The 18,746-nt window shown below is 36.9% G+C and overlaps 2 protein-coding genes across 2 annotated transcripts; one reads left to right on the top strand and one right to left on the bottom strand.

Annotated features, from left to right (window-relative positions):
- Positions 1 to 364: 364 nt before the first annotated feature.
- Positions 365 to 9,006, bottom strand: cnpy3 (canopy FGF signaling regulator 3). Its single transcript, XM_053477718.1, has 6 exons — positions 8,789 to 9,006; positions 8,420 to 8,546; positions 7,980 to 8,076; positions 3,374 to 3,496; positions 2,574 to 2,691; positions 365 to 1,405 (listed from the first exon to the last, which is right to left on the bottom strand). The coding sequence occupies exons 1-6, from the start codon at positions 8,886 to 8,888 to the stop codon at positions 1,152 to 1,154; spliced, it is 819 nt and encodes a 272-aa protein (XP_053333693.1). The 5' UTR covers positions 8,889 to 9,006; the 3' UTR covers positions 365 to 1,151.
- Positions 9,007 to 14,296: 5,290 nt separating this feature from the next.
- On the top strand, positions 14,297 to 17,351 carry LOC128506685 (OX-2 membrane glycoprotein-like). Its single transcript, XM_053477250.1, has 5 exons — positions 14,297 to 14,429; positions 14,600 to 14,938; positions 15,922 to 16,215; positions 16,351 to 16,455; positions 16,903 to 17,351. Exons 1-5 carry the CDS (start codon positions 14,390 to 14,392, stop codon positions 16,932 to 16,934), a joined length of 810 nt encoding a protein of 269 aa, XP_053333225.1. The 5' UTR covers positions 14,297 to 14,389; the 3' UTR covers positions 16,935 to 17,351.
- The last annotated feature ends 1,395 nt before the right edge of the window (positions 17,352 to 18,746 follow it).

Raw genomic sequence — 18,746 nt, 5'->3', positions numbered from 1 at the left:
TGTAATAATAGTATACCAAAATACTCAAATTAATTTATGTCTTTAGGCCAGATGTTATTTATTTAGGCTAATGGCAATATTGCACAAAGTGTACTGGACAATCCTCTTGATTTCACAATCACAGTAGGGTTATAACTTCAACCTGCAATGATTATTATTTAATAATTTTAAAAGCCAATACTCTATAGTATTTTAATAATGTAATATATGCAATAAATATTTTTAATTACATTTAGTAATTTTTCTTTTTTTATATCTTTATTTATTTATATGTTTGTCCCATTTACTCTACATGTTTTAATGATCTAAAGCTACTGATTGTGGGCGCAAGTTTACCATCTTACATCATAAAAACATACCATGCAATTGTCCAGTTATTTTTATTGCATATCAAAAACACAAGCTGGCTTCTCCAAATAAGACATTATTCACCAATTTCAAATGCAGTAGAATCACAGCCTGCAAAAATGCAATATTTGTAACAATTTTCCCCCTAAAATACAACACAATTTTGCTCTTTAGCAGTAGCAGCATTTTACACCCAATCATAGACTTTAAAAATACATCACAAATCATACAAAATAACACTTGCACACGAATACATATAGAAATATTACTGACCTGAAAATCTGATTGCATTGTGATAGTTTTTCAGTCCACAGCACAAGGATAAGCATTAAATTATAACTAAAATATGTATCTCTACTAAACATTTCAAATAGAAAGAAGATTTATAGTAAGCTGTAAGGAAATGTAGGAGGAAACCCAACTGCTCTTATATGCAACAATTAAAAAAGATCTAAATTCATATTGAAACACAATGTTTTAAATCATTTATCCATCATTATCACTTCAGCAATTAACGGGGACAAATTACCATGCTTAATAGTCTCTTAATGTTCATCATGGCATTCTGTTGTGAAATACAAAACAAACCTAAATAAACTGAAGAAAAACACTGGCATAATCAAGGTGGGGGGGGCGGGGGGGATGGGGGTTGTGGTCCTTCATTAGCTTATTACCGTGTTACACACTTTTTCATTCTTTCACATTTCAGAAGTTTTAACACAATTTATGGCAAACCCCACATACAGTAGATGTTCAGCAGACATGAGATGCAAGGACCAAAAGAAGCTCTAAATGAAGTTAGATCAGAGTTCAGTTCTATCCTGATGAAGAGGAACGCTCCTTTGTATGTCCTCGTCTGATGAAAGTCCCCCCTCTTCAATTTTCTGTTTGTCACTGTGTTCATCATGCAGCTTACTTTTCTTTTTCTTTAACTTCTTCTCCCTGTTCTGATTATGCTCACCACCTTTAGCCTTCTTTTTGCTTTTCTTTTTCTTTTTGACTTGTTTGGTGGCACCAGGGTCTCCTTTCCTCCCAGCCCAGCTTTCTTTTAGACATGCTTCATTTAAACAAAAAGAGAGACACATACTTTAAATGAGCATATAAACAGACTTGTCATTTATCTATTTTCATTTTTTCACATTTTCACATGAAATTAGATGTTAGTTCTAATAATATTGTCTACTGTGTGTCTACAAGAAAACCACTTGTTAGTGAGACTAATCAGGAAAAAAAGGCTTCACTTTGCTTGAAAGCCTAAAGATTGCACTTTGGAGCAATGGAAAAAGGTCAGTCCAGATTGACCCTATTCCAGGGCAATGAGTGTGTCAGGGTAAAAAAGGAAGTGCATAAACGATGCACCCATTTATGTACTTCCTTGCTGATCCAACTAACCAACTGAAGCAACACCACATCATAACACTGCCTCCAGAGGCTTGTACAGTGGCCTCTATGCCTATAGCCTGATGTGCTGCTTCAGTTGGTCAGTTGGATCAGCAACGATATGGGGCAATAAAATGAAGTCAGCTGACAACCTGAATGTACTGAATAACAAAAGGTAGATATGTGGAGTTTTTAGTAAAAAAACAACAACATTTTTTAAACTAAACTAAAAATGAGCATGCTACTTCTAAGAAGGAAATAACTAGTGCACATCTGTGCTTCACAGATAGGCAACAAAAAAATATCAGCCTTGTCTCAGCTGGTTTCCTCAAATATTTTCTCTCAAATATTTTCCCCACGCAACATCACTGGACTTTACACAGGATTTTTAAAACAATGCCATTAAACATGCACACCATAATCAAAGTTAAGGCAGGCTAAAGAGTGCGCAACTTTTTGTTGGCCAGGAAACATAAAATCCCCTATACACTGACACTCATGCAGTCCAAAATTGGAACTCTTGTCCTTCCTGTTAAGGTTAATAATTGTTACGACTGAATACTGGCAGAATGACGTCACATGTGAAAGAAGAAGTCAGAGTTGTACTACATGGACTTTGGGTATACAGGACTGGTGTGTATATCTTAAAGGAGAAGTTGATCAAGATCTAAAATTTTAGTGCATGGGTAATTTAAGAAAAGACTTATTTTCAATGCCTGATCCGACACCTAGTCCCCTGTTGCCTTACTACTGAAAGCCTACTTTAGTTTAAAATAGATTGGGTGTTGCATGCATGCACATAATGATTTATATGAATGTAGAACTCTTTATGCGCTGTTACATACATGTGTCTTGTCCTTTCAGAACGTGGTTCTCGCAAAGGTATGTCGTCAGGTCTTCCTCCTGGTTGCCTTTATACCAGTCTTCAATAATATCTTCATACTGCTCAACCATCACATCACACTAAAGAAAGGACGAAAACAGTCCAAAAAAAAAAAAAAAAAAAAACAGAGTCCCATTAGAGCACTAAATGATGGAATAGTCATGGCATACAGCTACACATGCTTATTTATTCAATTGATGTTCATATCAAACACCAGAAAAGGGAAAAACATGATCTGTGATTTTAACCATGCCATGGTTGTTGACAACAGTCCCTAAAGTGCTGAGACTAATGCTGGACAAAAAAATTCCCTGTGAGCAGAGGGATTTTCAGACTCACCAAAACTTACCAACTGAAGACGATAAAAAGAACTGGTGTTTTTTTTTTTTTGTTTTTTATCTGTTCACTTTGGTTGAGTCACTGCTCACAAAGTCCTTAAATTGTTGTTCCTGGCTGATAGGAGAGCAAAAGATTGCATCCATTTGCTAGGTGCAAGACATTGCATCCATTTGGATTAGCAGTTTAAAATACTCAAATCAGGCCGTGTGGTACCAGTAACTATGCCACAGTTAATCTCGGAGAGATCACATTTCATCCAAACTGTTGTTTGATGTGAATATTACATTTGATGTGAAACTGTTGTTTGATGTAATGAAACTCTTGACCCTTTATCTGCATGGTCTTGTATCCTGTGCTACTGATTTTAATGTGCTTGTGTACAAGCTTGCTCCTATTACAAACATACCTTCGTTTTACACATACCTGTTTCTTGAGGTCAGATACTTCAGCACTTGTCTCGTTCCACAGCTCATAAGGAATGTCCATGACCACCTTCACTCCTTTGTGGACTAGGTTATGCAAGGTGGAAAATGTCTCAGACATTCCCTACGCATGGAGAAAGAGAGAATCAAACTGTAGTAAACATTTAAATGCATGTTATTAATCACACCCCACTTGACTTTCAAGTTTGATTTTAAAATGTAATATTAACTATCCATGTAAAGAAAGTACAGTGGTTACTCAATCGGAATGTAGGTTCTACCGTCGCCGCGCTCGGCGGTACCGTTTGGCTTTGTGCGTTTGCTGGCTTTTACCGCTGAGTGGCGCTATATAACTACAGGCTGACGCCTCATGCCTTAGTTCATTCTCTGCTGGATTAATGAGACACGGAGTTTTAGAACTGCACGTAGTAGCGGATAAAATCAAGTAAAACATTGTAGTTAAACAAATTTATAATCCCAGAACTAAAATTACAAAACTTTACAGAACTTAAATTAAATCTTATTAGGATCAAATTTAAACAAAATAAATGGTAATATGATAAATGGCTGTTATGATCTGTAATGGGTTCGACCCATGTTGCACGGGCGGCACCATAAAGCCAGACATGAGGCGAGGTCTTACGGGAAAAGGGTAATTAATTTAGGTAAAATGGGGAAGGAAAGTGTTGAAGGAGGGAGAAAGGAAAGAATGGGATAAAGGTTGTGCATGTGCAGCTCCGGCACACTGGCATGCGGTGCACGCCACACTGGCATGCGGGCACACAGCTGACGATAAGTGTTGGTTCGCGAAGTGGCAGAACTGAGCACGCGGAGGCAGCGCTTCTCCCGCTGTCGATGGCCGGCGCGAGTCCTCGCTGATGTAAAAACTTAACACAAAGGTCACAAATATTGCAAGTAAATAACAATACCCTACGTTTAAAAAAGCATTTTTATTTAGATTATAAAAAATAATCCTGCATCTATTTTAGGTGTTCCAGCTGCCACTGTTCTAGAATTCAAATTAAATCAAATCTTATTAGGATCAAATTTTAGCACAATAAATGTTAACACAGTGAGCCTCTAAATTTTATCACTTGTAATTAGAAAAGAAGCGTGTAGGGTTTTGTGTCATCTTATTTTTTGTGTTTTTTAAATTTATAGTATATTTATTAACTGAAATAAATGACCATAAAATTAAAACAGTGTTAGGACGTTCTACTGCGTCAGCAGATGTCGGTCTTTCAGCCCCGCTTGTGTTTTTGCGTTATTATAAGAATGAAATGCAGTAGACTGTTATGATTTGTAACGGGTTCGACCCATGTTACTCAAACAACTCAGTTCAGATGTAAGTAAATGGATAGAAAGTAAATGTCTGTGCTGTTTGGGGGAGGGACGTGTTAATGATTTGGTCGGCTCTGTGTGTGTGTGAGAGAGAGAGAGGGGTGTCGCGGTGGTTGATTATTCAGTGAAACAAAGGCTCAGCTTAAAAATGTTAGGCACATCAGTCACTTAACCCCCAATAAAAGGTATTTAGTTGTAATATAACAGATGCGCACTAAATACCAAACCTAAACCAGGCACAAGTTTTAATAAAACAAGATAGCCCCCATACCTGTTTTTTTTTTATAAAAATACCAAAGAAGATTATTGTGTATAGACTGATTAAAAACAATGCAATTTACGCTATTATAAGGAAAATCTCAAGTTCTTCCATTCCAAGGATTAAAAAGGCAACAATGTCAACTTTAGAATCTAGAATCCAGAAGATTAAAATTACACAAATTTAAATAACTTAAAGTCAGCCTCAGATTCAAGAGGTTTTTAAAGTGAGGAGAAGTGCATTTCAGTTCCTCTGAATGTATAGGTGAGAACAGCCGATTCACACCTGGGGAGGGTGGATAATTTGTATTTGAATGTTGTCTGGCATTGTAAAGCACTATAGTGACACTAAAAGAACAACCCAGGATTAATAGGAATTATTATACTGCATAATTATTATTTAGCACAAAAAAATTCCTCGCGCTCTGGAAAACTATGCGTGCGGTTGAGCGCCGATTAGAATTTAGAATTTGGTTTTTATTTAGACTATAAAAAATAACCTGCGTCTATTTTTAGGCGTGCCAGCTGCCACTTTTTAGTTAGAATTTTTCAATACAAAACTTATAATGCCCACATGACATGACGGAATAAGGCACGGCTGGTGATGATTGGGGTTTGTTGGGTTACAGTGGATTTTACTACGCGGTGTGAGTGCAATGGCCATCCGTCTGCTCGCGCTGACTCTGCTCTCCGCGGATGGCCGTACCGCCCCCCTCCCACCTCTCGCTCCTTTGAAGTCCCTGGGGCGCGTTCCATTTGCCCTGCTTGCATGCCGCACTTCCGCGTTGTTGCACGCGCGTTGCATACACAGTGCGTAGTAAAATCCACTTTAACCCAACAAACCCCGAGTATTTTTTAGCGCGGGGTGCAAGCCCGGGCAACGATAGCAACGATAGCTCACCAGTCATGTGTAATTCTGCGGTCCCGCTGCTTCACATGTCTAAAGGGAAGGACGCCTAACTAGTGAGCGAGGAGCGATATTGATTTGGGCGCATGCCGTGACAGGCTGAAAAAACTGTTGTCAGATTAATGTGCAAAAACTATATCATAAAACTATATAAGACTACATGGCCTTTATAAGACTTAACTTTTATTTAAGCGCACTCACAATAACGAAAAAACTTAATGATTTTGTAAGTGTTGTGATTTTGTAAGTGTTGTAAGCTGCGCTGTTCTGTATTGTTTTTGGTGAACTTGAGCGCGTCAGAAAATGAACGCAAACGTTTTTTTAAATGGTCAGAGTCAGTCTGCTTGCTGTTTTCTCGACGCATCCATAATCAAACTTCATGGAAAACTTCATGAGTGCTGATTTAGACTATGGAGTAAATTAAAGAGGAGAATCACGATGCCAAATCGAAGTTTCATTTAAATTAAATTAACAAATATTATAAGTAAAAAAAACAATAGTCCACGTTAAGAAACCGTTTAGAAATTCTTTCCGACATGAGTTGGCCCGGTGTTATGCGCAGAGCGCCGGGAGATTTCCTGAAGCTCAGAAATCGCGGGGCATTTTTTCTAAATAGACGCTATCTTTAATAACTGATGGAGGTTTTGAGCTGTATACACACGCATTCCTGCCTAAACAACTCTTAAAACTACACCTGTGACACAATAAACAGTGATATTTCGAACATTCTGCAGGCTGATATTTGGAGAAACGGAAGAATAATGAATAAACCAGTTGTTGGGTCAAAATAACCCAACCAGGTGTTCATTTGTAAACTACATCTCATATGAGCCAACATGAGCAACCCAACAATGTGTTTAAAGTACCTGAAATAATCCAGAACTTAAATAACAATAAACAGATACAGAGATACGCTGTATAACAGTCACTATTGTATTTATTGCAACGAGCGAAAATGTCACTTTGCGCCACCTGGCGGCCATTTTACGAATGACTTTGAAATGCAACTGATTTATTTTGGCCGCTGATGTTTTTACACGGCGGTGAGCGCGACGGTAATAACCATTCCAATTGATCAACTACTGTACAACTGTACAAATGAAGCCCACTTTAGTAACTAAAAAAGTGAAAATTTACTAATATATGTTTTACTTCCAGTCGAAATGTTAAATACCCTTTTAAATGAGGAAATAAATAAATGTGATTTATACCAGCATAACATTTAGTGTCGCAGGTGTTCCAGATTTTCCTGCACAATCACAAGTAACAACAGTAGGCAATTTTTTGATGCCAATAATAAAAAAAATACAAACTTTTGTACCACATCTCCTTGTTGGCTGTTTTCAGAAAATTGTCTTGTTAATTTAGCTTATGGATGAATTATTGTTGTTTGATTTTTTATTCATAGATTCAAATTCAAATATATTTTGCTTTTCTTCATGCTGAAAATACAGCAGGGATACAAAATTCTGCTTTCTAATTCAAGCTTTTTTTCCATTTCCATTTTTTCCCTCTTCACATTCTGCATGCAGAAAAACTCTTTAATTAATTAAAAATAGTTGTTAACTATCGTTATGAGTTGTGAGTTATGGTTTCAGCCCCAGCCCAGCTCCAGGGGCGCCTATACTGAGCGACTGAGTGCAGTCTTAGCTAGTGATTTCTACTGTGAATTTATTTTTATTTTTTTCACCAAGTGTTTAAGTAATAACATTAATGCTTTTTCCCAACCATTTCTCCCACAAAGGTTCAGCATCATCCTTTCAAGTTTTAATTTTTTTTGTCAGTTAGTGTGTACATAGTGCTCCTTCATATGAAGGAGTTCTATGTATACACTAACTGCCAAAAAAAGTTATTGATTGTGTATACCCTTGTTGTGTATCTAGCTTTCCTGCATGCTCACTGTCTCTCTGTTTATCTCTCCATGTCCCTTATCAGCACACTTGGGCTTTCATTGAGAAAATTTGATCACTCAGTGAAATTACTGCACATGCAAAAATGGCTTTCTTCACTCACGGCTAAACCGCATGTTTCTACAGAGAGAAAAGTGTAAGAAAAGACTGGAATAAAAATCGGTGAAAACTGTAAGCCCCGTATCCCTAACCTTTGCAAAGCGGTTGCTGCCATCCCTCTCTTTGTGTAAATTGTACTGCAGGATTCCTGAACATACACTTTCCATTACCTCTATGAACCGGATGTCCCTGGAAGACACAAACATGCACACACACACAGAGAAAGACTTTTACAATCCTTCATTTTACACTCACTCACCCCTATATTATACATACGGCATATAATACAATAAAACCAGGGTGACTCTTTAAATAAATACATAAATAAATGAGCATTTATATAAATATGTTTGAAATATAAACATTGACTATTTATAAGAGCATAGTTGAGGTTATTCTACTGATTAAGGTCTGGTATAAAAAAAAGAAAGGATGGGGAAGAAAGAGAGAGAGAGAGACTGTGTGTGTGTGTGTGTGTGCGTGTCTTCCACAGTTTATTAAGAGAACAGTTGTAAGGACACTTTACACTTACGACTTGACATATTTGATCGGGGGCGCGCCTTTATCATCCAGGAACCTGTAGTTGGTCTCTATCACTTCTTTGGTTTTCCCCGTCTCTTCTAATTTGGATTTCATCTCAATACTCAAAAACTTACACACTGTAAAATAAAAACAAACAAAGGCAACAGATGTAGTTACAGATCAGCTTTAAATAACTCGTGTGTTCAGTTAAAGGGGAAGCAGTGTGTGTGTGTGTGTGTGTGTGTGCAGCCTGATCTCACTTCTCCTTTTGTACACTGTTCTGTTCAGCGCAGTCTCCCCTCAGTATCTTTTTATTCAAGCTAACACAGAGAAGAAACAGTAGAAAGGCTTTAATAAGACCGGACCAGATCAAACCCACCTTCACATTTATTCGGTAACTGCACCCAGTCATCGTCTTCACTTTTACGCGCCGCTTGTGTGTCCACGAAAACTAACGCTATAAAAAGAAACGCGATCATTTCCAGCACGGTGTTATTACGGCGTGTTAATATTCAGTACATTCGTTTGAAATGCAAACAGCATCAATAACGTTGCTGTCATCGGTTCCTATCGAGACCCTGTTTCTGCAGGATTCACTTCCGCTCTAGCTCTGTCCAAGGGCGGACCAGCCGCACAATCCAACCAATCAAAACAGGCGAAGTGGCAACGCACAGCCAGTAGAAAATTGCATTTGAACTAAGACCCTCCCCCTTAAACATCACATATATCGGAGTCTATTCCTTTTAAATCTCGCGAGAATCTGTGAGAGCAGAGCAGCATCCCCAACAGACATGGATACAAGTTAGTCGTTTATTTTAACTAGTCCGAGTGTTTGTTAAAATAGTTTAAATGTTAAAGATAAAAATAATCTGATCATCTTTTAATCTAATCAGATTAGAATTTAATTATTACATATTATAATTATTGTTATTTTAGGTTGAAGCCCACATACGTCTGTCTTTCTGTACAGCAAAACCCTCGATCTAACTTATTAATACAAAAAAATCACATTCTGTAAGGTTGAGTATTTTACGCCCTGTTTACTCGGAGATAATCTGAGACTGAATCACAGATGAAAAATCGAAAAAGTAGATCAGATATTGGTGAAGTTTCGCCCACAGTTAGATTCATGCACAGTAGGTGTAAAAACTCGCAGTTTATAATCTTCATAACTTCACTTCTATTCAACGATTTGATTTAATTTATTGTGTAGGACTGGCAAAGTCTCGTTCTGTTCTGTCCAGCCGGTTTTACGTGATGCTGTGAAATATTTGGCCATACAGACATATGGACAGACAGACAGAAATGTTACGTAAAGATATAATTGAAAAGCAAGTTCTGACCAATGTACAGACAAGGAAACCTTTCTTTTATTTATATAAATAGGCTTTATTGTAAAGTGCCTAAAATATCCGCGCAAAAAAACAGATTATACCAAGGGTATAGGACAAGGACAGCTAGCTAAACACAACAGTTATGCGGTAAAGGGTAAATTGCCCCTGTGTTTGTGCGTGGAGTTTGCATGTTCTTCCTGTGCTTGTTGAGTTTCCTCCATGTACTCCGGTTTCCGCTCACAGTCCAAAGACATGCAGATTAGGCTAATTAGCATGGGAATGAACTTGTGCTTTTGATATACTCCTCCTAGGGAATTTATATGACGTCAGCCGTGACGATGACCTAAACTTTTTTAAGAAAAGTGGTTAATAACTTTCTGTGTGACATTATATTGAGTGATATTATATTTATGCACAGCACCTTCTTGTTTTCCTAAGGATTTTATTTTTTTATTTTTTCACATTTTTTTATTGGAATTTTTGGTGGTTTTAGCATGCTCAAAAATTGTCAGCCAGGTTGGAATCTGCTGCCATTAGGATGCGTGAATGTTGCATGGCCCGTGATTTTGCTGCATAGCTCATACACACTTGCAGTTAATCACACAAACCTCTGTACACATTTAGAGCTCATTGAGTCGAAAAAGTGTCGCACTGTATGTCCTGGGCTCAACTCAACAGGAGGCCAGTAATTTGGTGTCGTTTGCAAAAATGCACCCGATTGATTTTTATATATTTCTACTGGTTGATCGCCACCAAACTGGGCCGATGTGATCTAAAGACACTGAGGATGCAAAATTGTAGAGGGAGACATGAGTGACGCTTTCAGTGACATCACGTATAGTGACATCATGTTCAGTGACATCATAGCGTGATGCTTTTTTTCCAGCATCTGCGGCCTATTCTACACACGTACCCATCAAAAATGTTAACACTCACACACAAACACACACACACACGCAGACACACAAACACACACACATACACACACACACACACACCAGCTTTTTGGAGGTCTTGACATAAAACTCCCCCTATTCAATGTGCACAACACAAATGTTTAACACTCACACACTCGCATCTCTGACTCTCAAACACACACGCACACACACGTACATGCACACACAGACTTGACATGACAAATATTTAGGGCCCAAGCTGACATCAACTCTATTACATCATATTCTGTGAAATATGCAAGTTGTGTGGTGCACCCGGGCGGCGATGGCTTTTTGGAGGTCTCAACACCCTCAGATACCACACAGGTTGTGTGGTGCACCTGGAGACGATTGTGCAATGTGCTTGGGCCTGCTCATTGTTGTTGCAACTATATTTTAAACTTTTATTTATAAAAATTTTCAAAAAATAAATTTTATCCAATTTTTCCGCATGTACAGAAAGCATAAGTTAGAATAAAAATTTTAATATACGGTAGTCGCAGTATATTTTCAGTTAAATTTTAATGTGCTTGTTCATGCTTAAATTTAGTGCACCATGCTCTCTCTCTCTCTCTCTCTCTCTCTCTCTCTCACAATCTTAAACAAAACTTTTTGCCCCCTTTTTTTGTGCTTTTAGGCTCATGTATGTTTGAACTTTATCTCTTGTGTGCACTCAATATCATAAAGCTACACATGCTCAACTGTGCCACTATTCCAGCAATGAGACTAGAGTAGGGGCAATATCAGCCAATCACTCTGCTATTCTCTGCTTATGTATGGGTCAGGTATAAGACCCTGCTTCAACCTGTCCAGTCAAACCATTTTCTCCAAAATAAGATGGGTTTGTACAATATGGTGCAGTGTAGCACTGCTTAATACACATTACTTTAGCAATGATTACAGTGCAAAAAATATAAAAGCTTATTGCCTACAAAGAAGAAGTCACAATAACTGCTAAATTAATGCTTTCACTAAGAGCATGCATAAAGTTTTACAGGATACAATTTTTATGGGAGTAAAAACTCCCATTATTTCTCTATACAATCATCTGCTACACTAATGCATGTGTCCCAGGTTTCACTAGTGCTTGGATACCATCAAGATTAAACTTTTTTTACAGTACACTGGAATCATAATCAGACTGCCTGTTTCAAGTCTGAAATGCTGGCCTCCCAGGAACTCCTTTAATGACCCAAATATGTGAAAACTGAGTATGTGGCAATAATTTCCAGACGAGTTCCTGTAGTGTGCAACACTATTCACTAAAATAATTTCTGGAAGTTTGGACACACTTTTTATTTAATTTATTTATCTTTTTTTAATTTTTTTTATTGTATACAATACTCAAAGCATCCAGAATATTAAATAATACCCTCCAAACAGATGATGTTTAGAAGTGTTGAGATGTGTCTGCTACCTGAGCTCTGTGAAGCATTTTTGTAGGCTTTAAATGGAGGTTCTGTTAATTAGTGATTTCTGGGACAAGTCATTTCTGCCGTGATCCTCAAGAGAACCAGTGTAACCATAATGTTTGATGATTTTTGCAACTTCATTTAAAGATAAATGTCAGTTATTACAGAAACTTAAAAAAATACATATCTTAAAAAAAATGATTGACTATCGCTTTTTATTAATTACAAGTCCATATGTTATTTTATAGCTTTGTAGTTTTAGTACTGTTTTACTTTGTTGTGTTGTGTTTGCCATCATACCACTAGAGGTCATTCATTACACTTTTGCAGAAAAAGGCCAAAAACAATATGCTTTGTCACAGAAATGTTAGCAACTGTGTTAGGATGACAGATGAAAAAAAGAATTGTGTGAACGAGGATAAACTGAAAGTGAACTGATCAGCTTACATTAATAAAAGCATTTAGTCCAGTACTTTTAATAAATTAGTGACACAGAATATTGATATTGTATCTGTAACTTCACCAGCTACATGACTTAAACTTAGCCTTTGGGTAATAAAGTTTATAGTTCTGAAAAGGAGGAAAGGAAAAGACTTAGGAACATGGAGTACTGTTCTGCAAGGTATAGATCATGACTGGGTGTGAAATAAACTGTTTACAAGGATTAAACGCTCACACTTGAAAGCAACAACAGTTAACTACAACAAACGCAAGAAACTGTGATCCACAACTAATTCACAAACTAAACAGAAACAAACCTGAGTGATTCCACCTTGGCCCCTAGGCTGAGCTGTGCTAGTGTTAGCAATTTTAACAATCATGTTAAAAGGATAAGTATTTAATTACATTTCCATTGCAATGTTGTACCAAAATTCCAGCACTCCCCATATAGAAAACCCTACTTTATTCTTGCCCCTTAAAGTGCAGTATTTTTTTTATCACATACTTATATTTGGTTATAGCACATGTAAAGAACTTATGAATGTGTATATTTGATACCCTGGTGTGAAGTGGTATAACATTTAGAATGCACCTCTGTCCACTGTGAAAACACTGTATTCAATAAACATGTACTTTTTCTGTCACTTCCTTAAGTTTCTTTTTTGGTAAATTAGCATTAATCATACCATACCATCTGATTGGGAAGTCAAATAAATAAGTGGATTACGGTTTGTTTGTGGTTTTAACAGTTGCTAAAGCCACATGGGTAGTCCAGTACACAAGGTCCTTCCAGTCATGCCAGATCTCTGTTCGCTTCCCTTAAACACTGGTCAAAAGTGGGTGGTGGTTTTAACGTAGGTGTCTGTCATATTGAGCTCGTGATTACTGTCTTAAGAAAGGTGATGTTTTTGGTTGTTACTGACACAACTGATGTTGACATATTATTGCTTGGAAAGTACTGTTTAATACAGTAATATACCACTATAAATCACTGAACAAACTTCCATATAAATTCCCCTCACAAGACAACATCATTTATTTGGCCTCTAGTGTGAACAGTGGGGAATAACACAGAAGCACTATTAGTTTCAGTTCTTCCATCTTTCTCTCTTTTTCACACACATAGACACACGCATGCAAGCAAACGCACACTTTCTCTGGATAATATGTTTCATGATCTCAGCAATGCTAACGTATAGTATTTGTCCTTAGTTTTCCATGTTGTTGCATTGTTATAAAATTACAGTAAAGTAATGTAAGGTATGTATTGTCTGGTATGAAACCAACTGGCAATAGCGTTATATGCCAATTATCAAGACCTCAAAGAGCTATGTTTTAGAAATGCTTAGCAGAACCGATCTATCAAATACATACATTTTTATATTTTTAGCACTTTATTGCACTTTTTTTTATCAGAATTAAAAAATCCCTCTCCATGTGTACTGTAGCTCCCTGGTAAACTAGTAGCTGGTCGCTCCATGTTACCAGTGGCACACGGGGTAGAGTTGTCATCTAGCAGCTTCACGAGTCCAGATTCAATGTGAGTCCATGTGGGTTTCCCAGGCTTCCAAGTTAAATCTCCTATACATGGAACATGCAGACAACATTTCCTTGTTTTTTATGGTAATACTGTCAGCTACATTGTAACAAAGCTTCCTGGTACTGTATCTTCCTGGTAGTTACCCAGGTATATGTAAAGGTAATGTGATGACACACAGAGAGAGAGAGAGCATCTTTAGCTGGGATTTTCCTCACAGCTGGGAAGTATCCCTGAGTCACTGCTTTCACTTTTGTTCTTATATAATGCTCAGAGCGTTAGGTTCACATTAGTTTTAATGCGCTTGAAAGAAGAGACACGATGCTGGATTACTTAGTTGTCTTAAACCTGCTTACATTAGGTATTTATACTTTTATAGACCTACATGTTTTTGTATATCAACGAATTGCTGACATTGGAACGTTATTATCATTTATTATTATTATTATTATTATTAATAATAATAATATTATGTAACAGAAGCAAATGAGTTTTTTTTAACAATCATGGTAATGATGCTGTACTTCACAGTTTGCTCCGCGGGGATAGTGAGTGATGAGCGCGTGGAGGCGTCGCTCGGGGAGGACGCGACGTTAACGTGTGCGCTTCCTGGCGCTGACGGAGTGAAGCAGGTCATATGGCAGAGAAGAGAAGGAGAAACGCTGCGAAGCATAGTGTCGTTCACCGAGCGCTCGAAACCCCACGTGGACGACGCGTTCGCGGGCAAAGTTAACGTCACCGTGGCGTCAATACAACGGACAACTATCGTGATCAAGAACGTGACTTTCGCGGATGAAGCCTGCTATGTCTGCACCTTCAGTGTGTACCCGTCCGGAACCGAGAGGAAGACAGCATGTCTGACTGTCCAAGGTAATGTGGATGATTTTAATACTATGGATAAATTAAAAACTTCATCAAAGGGTACGGTTACTTACTATATTATTACTAGGGGAGTCAGCAAAACAAACAAACAAACAAAAAAACAACAATGGACACTGTACACTGGCTGACCCTGCACTCTGACCCCAGCCTAATTACAAGAAGCTGGGATATAAAAAGAATTAAAAATTTCACTGTCCAGTGATGTATATACCGTATGACGAATAAAGGCTGGACTTAAACATGTATAAACAGTATAATATAGCGGGACCCACACTTCAACAGTTGCCCTTTTTAAAAACTATGATTTAATTATGTGTATTATGTTTCCTCTAAACATTTTGCACAATCATTAATGCTATCATGTGACTGTCAGAAGAAAGGCATAGGTTTTTCATGTCGAAGTGTGTATACATTTTTTTGACCCCTATAAAATCTATGGTGTAAATACTCAATGCAATAATAATAATAATAATAATAATGTTTAAATGTTTTACCCTCAAATATAAATAAACATAAATTAACAAAAACTTGACGAACCTTACAAATAATAAAACTGTTGTCTGATCATCCTAATATAGTTTAATGAATATTATAATAATATATGGTTATATGATGGTACATACAGATCAAATATAAAGGGGAGCACTGCTTCTTCAGTATATTATTTGTCAGTAGATGGAGCTTATCAAGTTCTACAAATCAGAACTTCTATAGTAGTAGCCATGTAACTTTAAGTTGCTATAACAATAATGTAAGATATTTTACTTTTGCTTTATGTATCATACTTCATTTCTCTTCAGAAATCATAACATATGTCACTAAATAATTCATTGGTATTGCTGTGAAGAAAAACTGGATATACTGTTGTAGATGTTCTTTTTCCTTGATTAAAGATCTCTTGCCATTATAAGCACAATTTTTTAAATAAAAAAAACAGAACATCTGTTAATAACCTTATTATCTGTGTGCAGGTTTATCAAAAATATCATCACAAGTTCTAAGTAAATCTAAGGAGGAGGACACTGTTGTCTCTTGCTCAGCCACTGGGAAACCTACCCCAGTGATCAGTTGGTGGTCTGAAGAGAATGAACCGAGCAATTACTCATCAAACACAGATACAGAACAGAATGAGGACGGCACGGTCACAACTACAAGCAATCTCACAATTCCACAGTCACAATTCAGTAAAAAAGTAAAATGTGTGGCTAAAAGTGGCAGTATAGAATGGAGTGAAAACATTTCTGTGGAGAAACAGATGGATGGAGGTAAGGGCAACACTCAAAACATTTGAAATGTATGCATGAGCATTTTTTTGCTAATAAAAGAATCTGTGTGCATTGGTTTCCATCCATTAGGAATCTTTTCAATTTAAATCACTTGAATTTTTTGCCCTTTTTCAGAGTCTCCAACTGCATCCAGATATTATGTCTGTTCTGTTATCGTCGTAATCATCTGTGTTGTTCTTGCCAGTTGTATTGGTTTTCTTTTTCACCAGAGGAGGAAAAGTAAGTAGGCATGTTTGTTTCTCACCAAAAAATTTTTTTCTTTAGTAATCATGGTCATTGAAAGCTAAAATAGATTTAAATAGATCTTAATTAAAGCATTAAAAACCTGGAGCAAACCTTCTGAAAAATTTAGTTGATGATCTATATTTCTAAACCTGAATCAAAATTTTGTTTGCTGGATCGGTCTGATAGCTATACCCAACATATTCCATGTATGTTAAGGTTTGACAAGGCAGTAGCTTGTATACACGAGGGTGCATGTGTATTTGCTAGGTTGAATGAGGACTGATTGGAAAAAAAAATCTTTCTGAGCTGTAATTTAAACTGAACGTGTTTAGCAAACGATTTTTAGCCAAACGTGACCTGTTTGTTTACACACTATAATGTATTTTACCATGAAAAGTCTTTTAATTGTTTATTTATTGATTTTTTTTAATTTTTTTACAGAAAATCCAAAACACCTTATTGAAGATGTTTGATATATATGGACAAAGTATTCTTCAGTATAGTAATGCAGTCTGGAACAGATTGTATACCACTTTGGACTTTGAAGCTTTCCCACATTCCCAAACTTTTTGTCAACCTGTCTGAAACCGAAATTTTAGACAGTTCTAATAGTACCTTTTAAAATTTCCTCTTTAGTAGTTTAGTGATTTCTTCCCCTGCTGATTCCTATTAAACTGTGACATAACATAATAAACTGTGATGACCACCTCCTCTTTCTAGGACCAAATGTGGGAAAGCGGGAAAGCCCCTTTAAAAGCACTTTATAAAAAAGAAAGCATTCAGTATGCATGTTTGTTTACAGATGATTATTTTTGTTGGTAAATTATTATTTAAATGTATTTAAGTCTAAATTTATTTAAATAAATAAAGCTTGTTGTTAATGTTTGTAATATATGTGATCTCTTTTATTAAAGCATGTGTTCAGATGACATTAGATCATAAGTTTTTGCACAAACCTTTGTCAGTTTAGGTAACGTCATCTGCCATTTCTTTATTGTCATTTAATGTCATTTTATGTTGTTGGTAATAATTATATATATTTAATTTGCACAAACCTTTGTCAGTTTAATATGACCTGCCATTTCACTTTATTGTTATTTTATGTAATTATTTTATGTTAAGTTGTTGGTAAGATTATTTTTTTAATAAAACTGATGTGTTTAAATCTTTTGGACCCCACTGTGTACATGCCAACATCAGAGCAAGTGATAGGACTATTCACAGATAAAACAGTAAACAATAAACTACAGTAACACCTTCTCAGGCCATCTAAATGGGCTTTTCTAGCAGGCACAACATCAGTGTTTAAGTGATGCCCTCAAACAAAAATTGGGCTTGAGGGCTTGTGTGATTTTATAAGCCCTCTCAATGCTTCACATTGTGTGTTTACATAACTTTTGTGCCTATCTCAGGAAAGATAGGAGGCAGGATGATGAGGCCAATTAGGGCAAGGCGGCGCAGTAAGGGTCTCGGAGGGCTGTAAGCTAAGCTGAGCTTCTCAGAAGCAACTGGGAAGCACCATGATGTTATCTGGATGGTTGGGAAGCACCGTGACATTCCCAGAAGGGCAGGGATATGGGCTAACAATTTCAGGAGAGCTGAAAGATTTGTGGTCGTGCAGGCTGAATACCCAGAGAGTGGGTTGAGCTGCAACATTGGGGTCCCCCTTAGATTCTCATTCAATACATTTGTCATGCTGCTGTCCTGATTGGCCACCTTGCTCTAGCCAAAATATTCTGTATAGTGTCCTGCCTAAACAATGGGAGCAGAAGAGAATCTGCACAAGTTTAGGTTTTGCTGTCTTTTACAAAAATGGACAAAGCACATGCTGACACGTCATTAATTAATAAGGTGAGTAGAGACACTCAACAGAAAACAGGAACTAGGACCTGAAATAACAATATGAATAATGAAACAGTAACTACAGTAAATGATAGCACTAGGAAATAACCACAATTACATAACAGAATCTAAACTAACTGAAACCAGGAACAAAAATAGACTAACTGATTAGTAATAAACAAGTCATTAGGCATGTGATCAGTAGGGGAATTATACATTTTTCTAGTTAACTGTGTCATTGAGTTTAAATGACATGTTTTTGAAGTAGATAGAAGTAGAACTTAACAAAGTAATCCATTAATGTAATTTTATATATTATAAGATTCAAACTCAATCAATTACTGTTGTTTTACAAAACAAGAAGTCTTTGTGCCAGATACCACTGGGCACCTTCAGATGTCTTATAGAGCCCATGCCTCAGCAAGGTGCAGCTGTTTTGGAAG

Source organism: Clarias gariepinus, chromosome 18, assembly GCF_024256425.1.
Source record: "Clarias gariepinus isolate MV-2021 ecotype Netherlands chromosome 18, CGAR_prim_01v2, whole genome shotgun sequence".
Taxonomy (NCBI): domain Eukaryota; kingdom Metazoa; phylum Chordata; class Actinopteri; order Siluriformes; family Clariidae; genus Clarias; species Clarias gariepinus.
The sequence above is the reverse complement of the archived record's forward strand: the minus strand, read 5'-3'. Positions and strand labels throughout refer to the sequence as shown.

Coding starts and splice junctions, on each gene's coding strand:
- LOC128506685 (XM_053477250.1), top strand. CDS start 14,390: ATGCTGGATTACTTAGTTGTCTTAAACCTGCTTACATTAG. Junction 16,216..16,350: donor GGAGAAACAGATGGATGGAG/GTAAGGGCAACA, acceptor GCCCTTTTTCAG/AGTCTCCAACTGCATCCAGA. Junction 16,456..16,902: donor TTTTCACCAGAGGAGGAAAA/GTAAGTAGGCAT, acceptor ATTTTTTTACAG/AAAATCCAAAACACCTTATT.
- cnpy3 (XM_053477718.1), bottom strand. CDS start 8,888: ATGATCGCGTTTCTTTTTATAGCGTTAGTTTTCGTGGACACACAAGCG. Junction 3,497..7,979: donor GCAGCAACCGCTTTGCAAAG/GTTAGGGATACG, acceptor CTCCATGCGTAG/GGAATGTCTGAGACATTTTC. Junction 1,406..2,573: donor TCTGAAAGGACAAGACACAT/GTATGTAACAGC, acceptor GTTTAAATGAAG/CATGTCTAAAAGAAAGCTGG.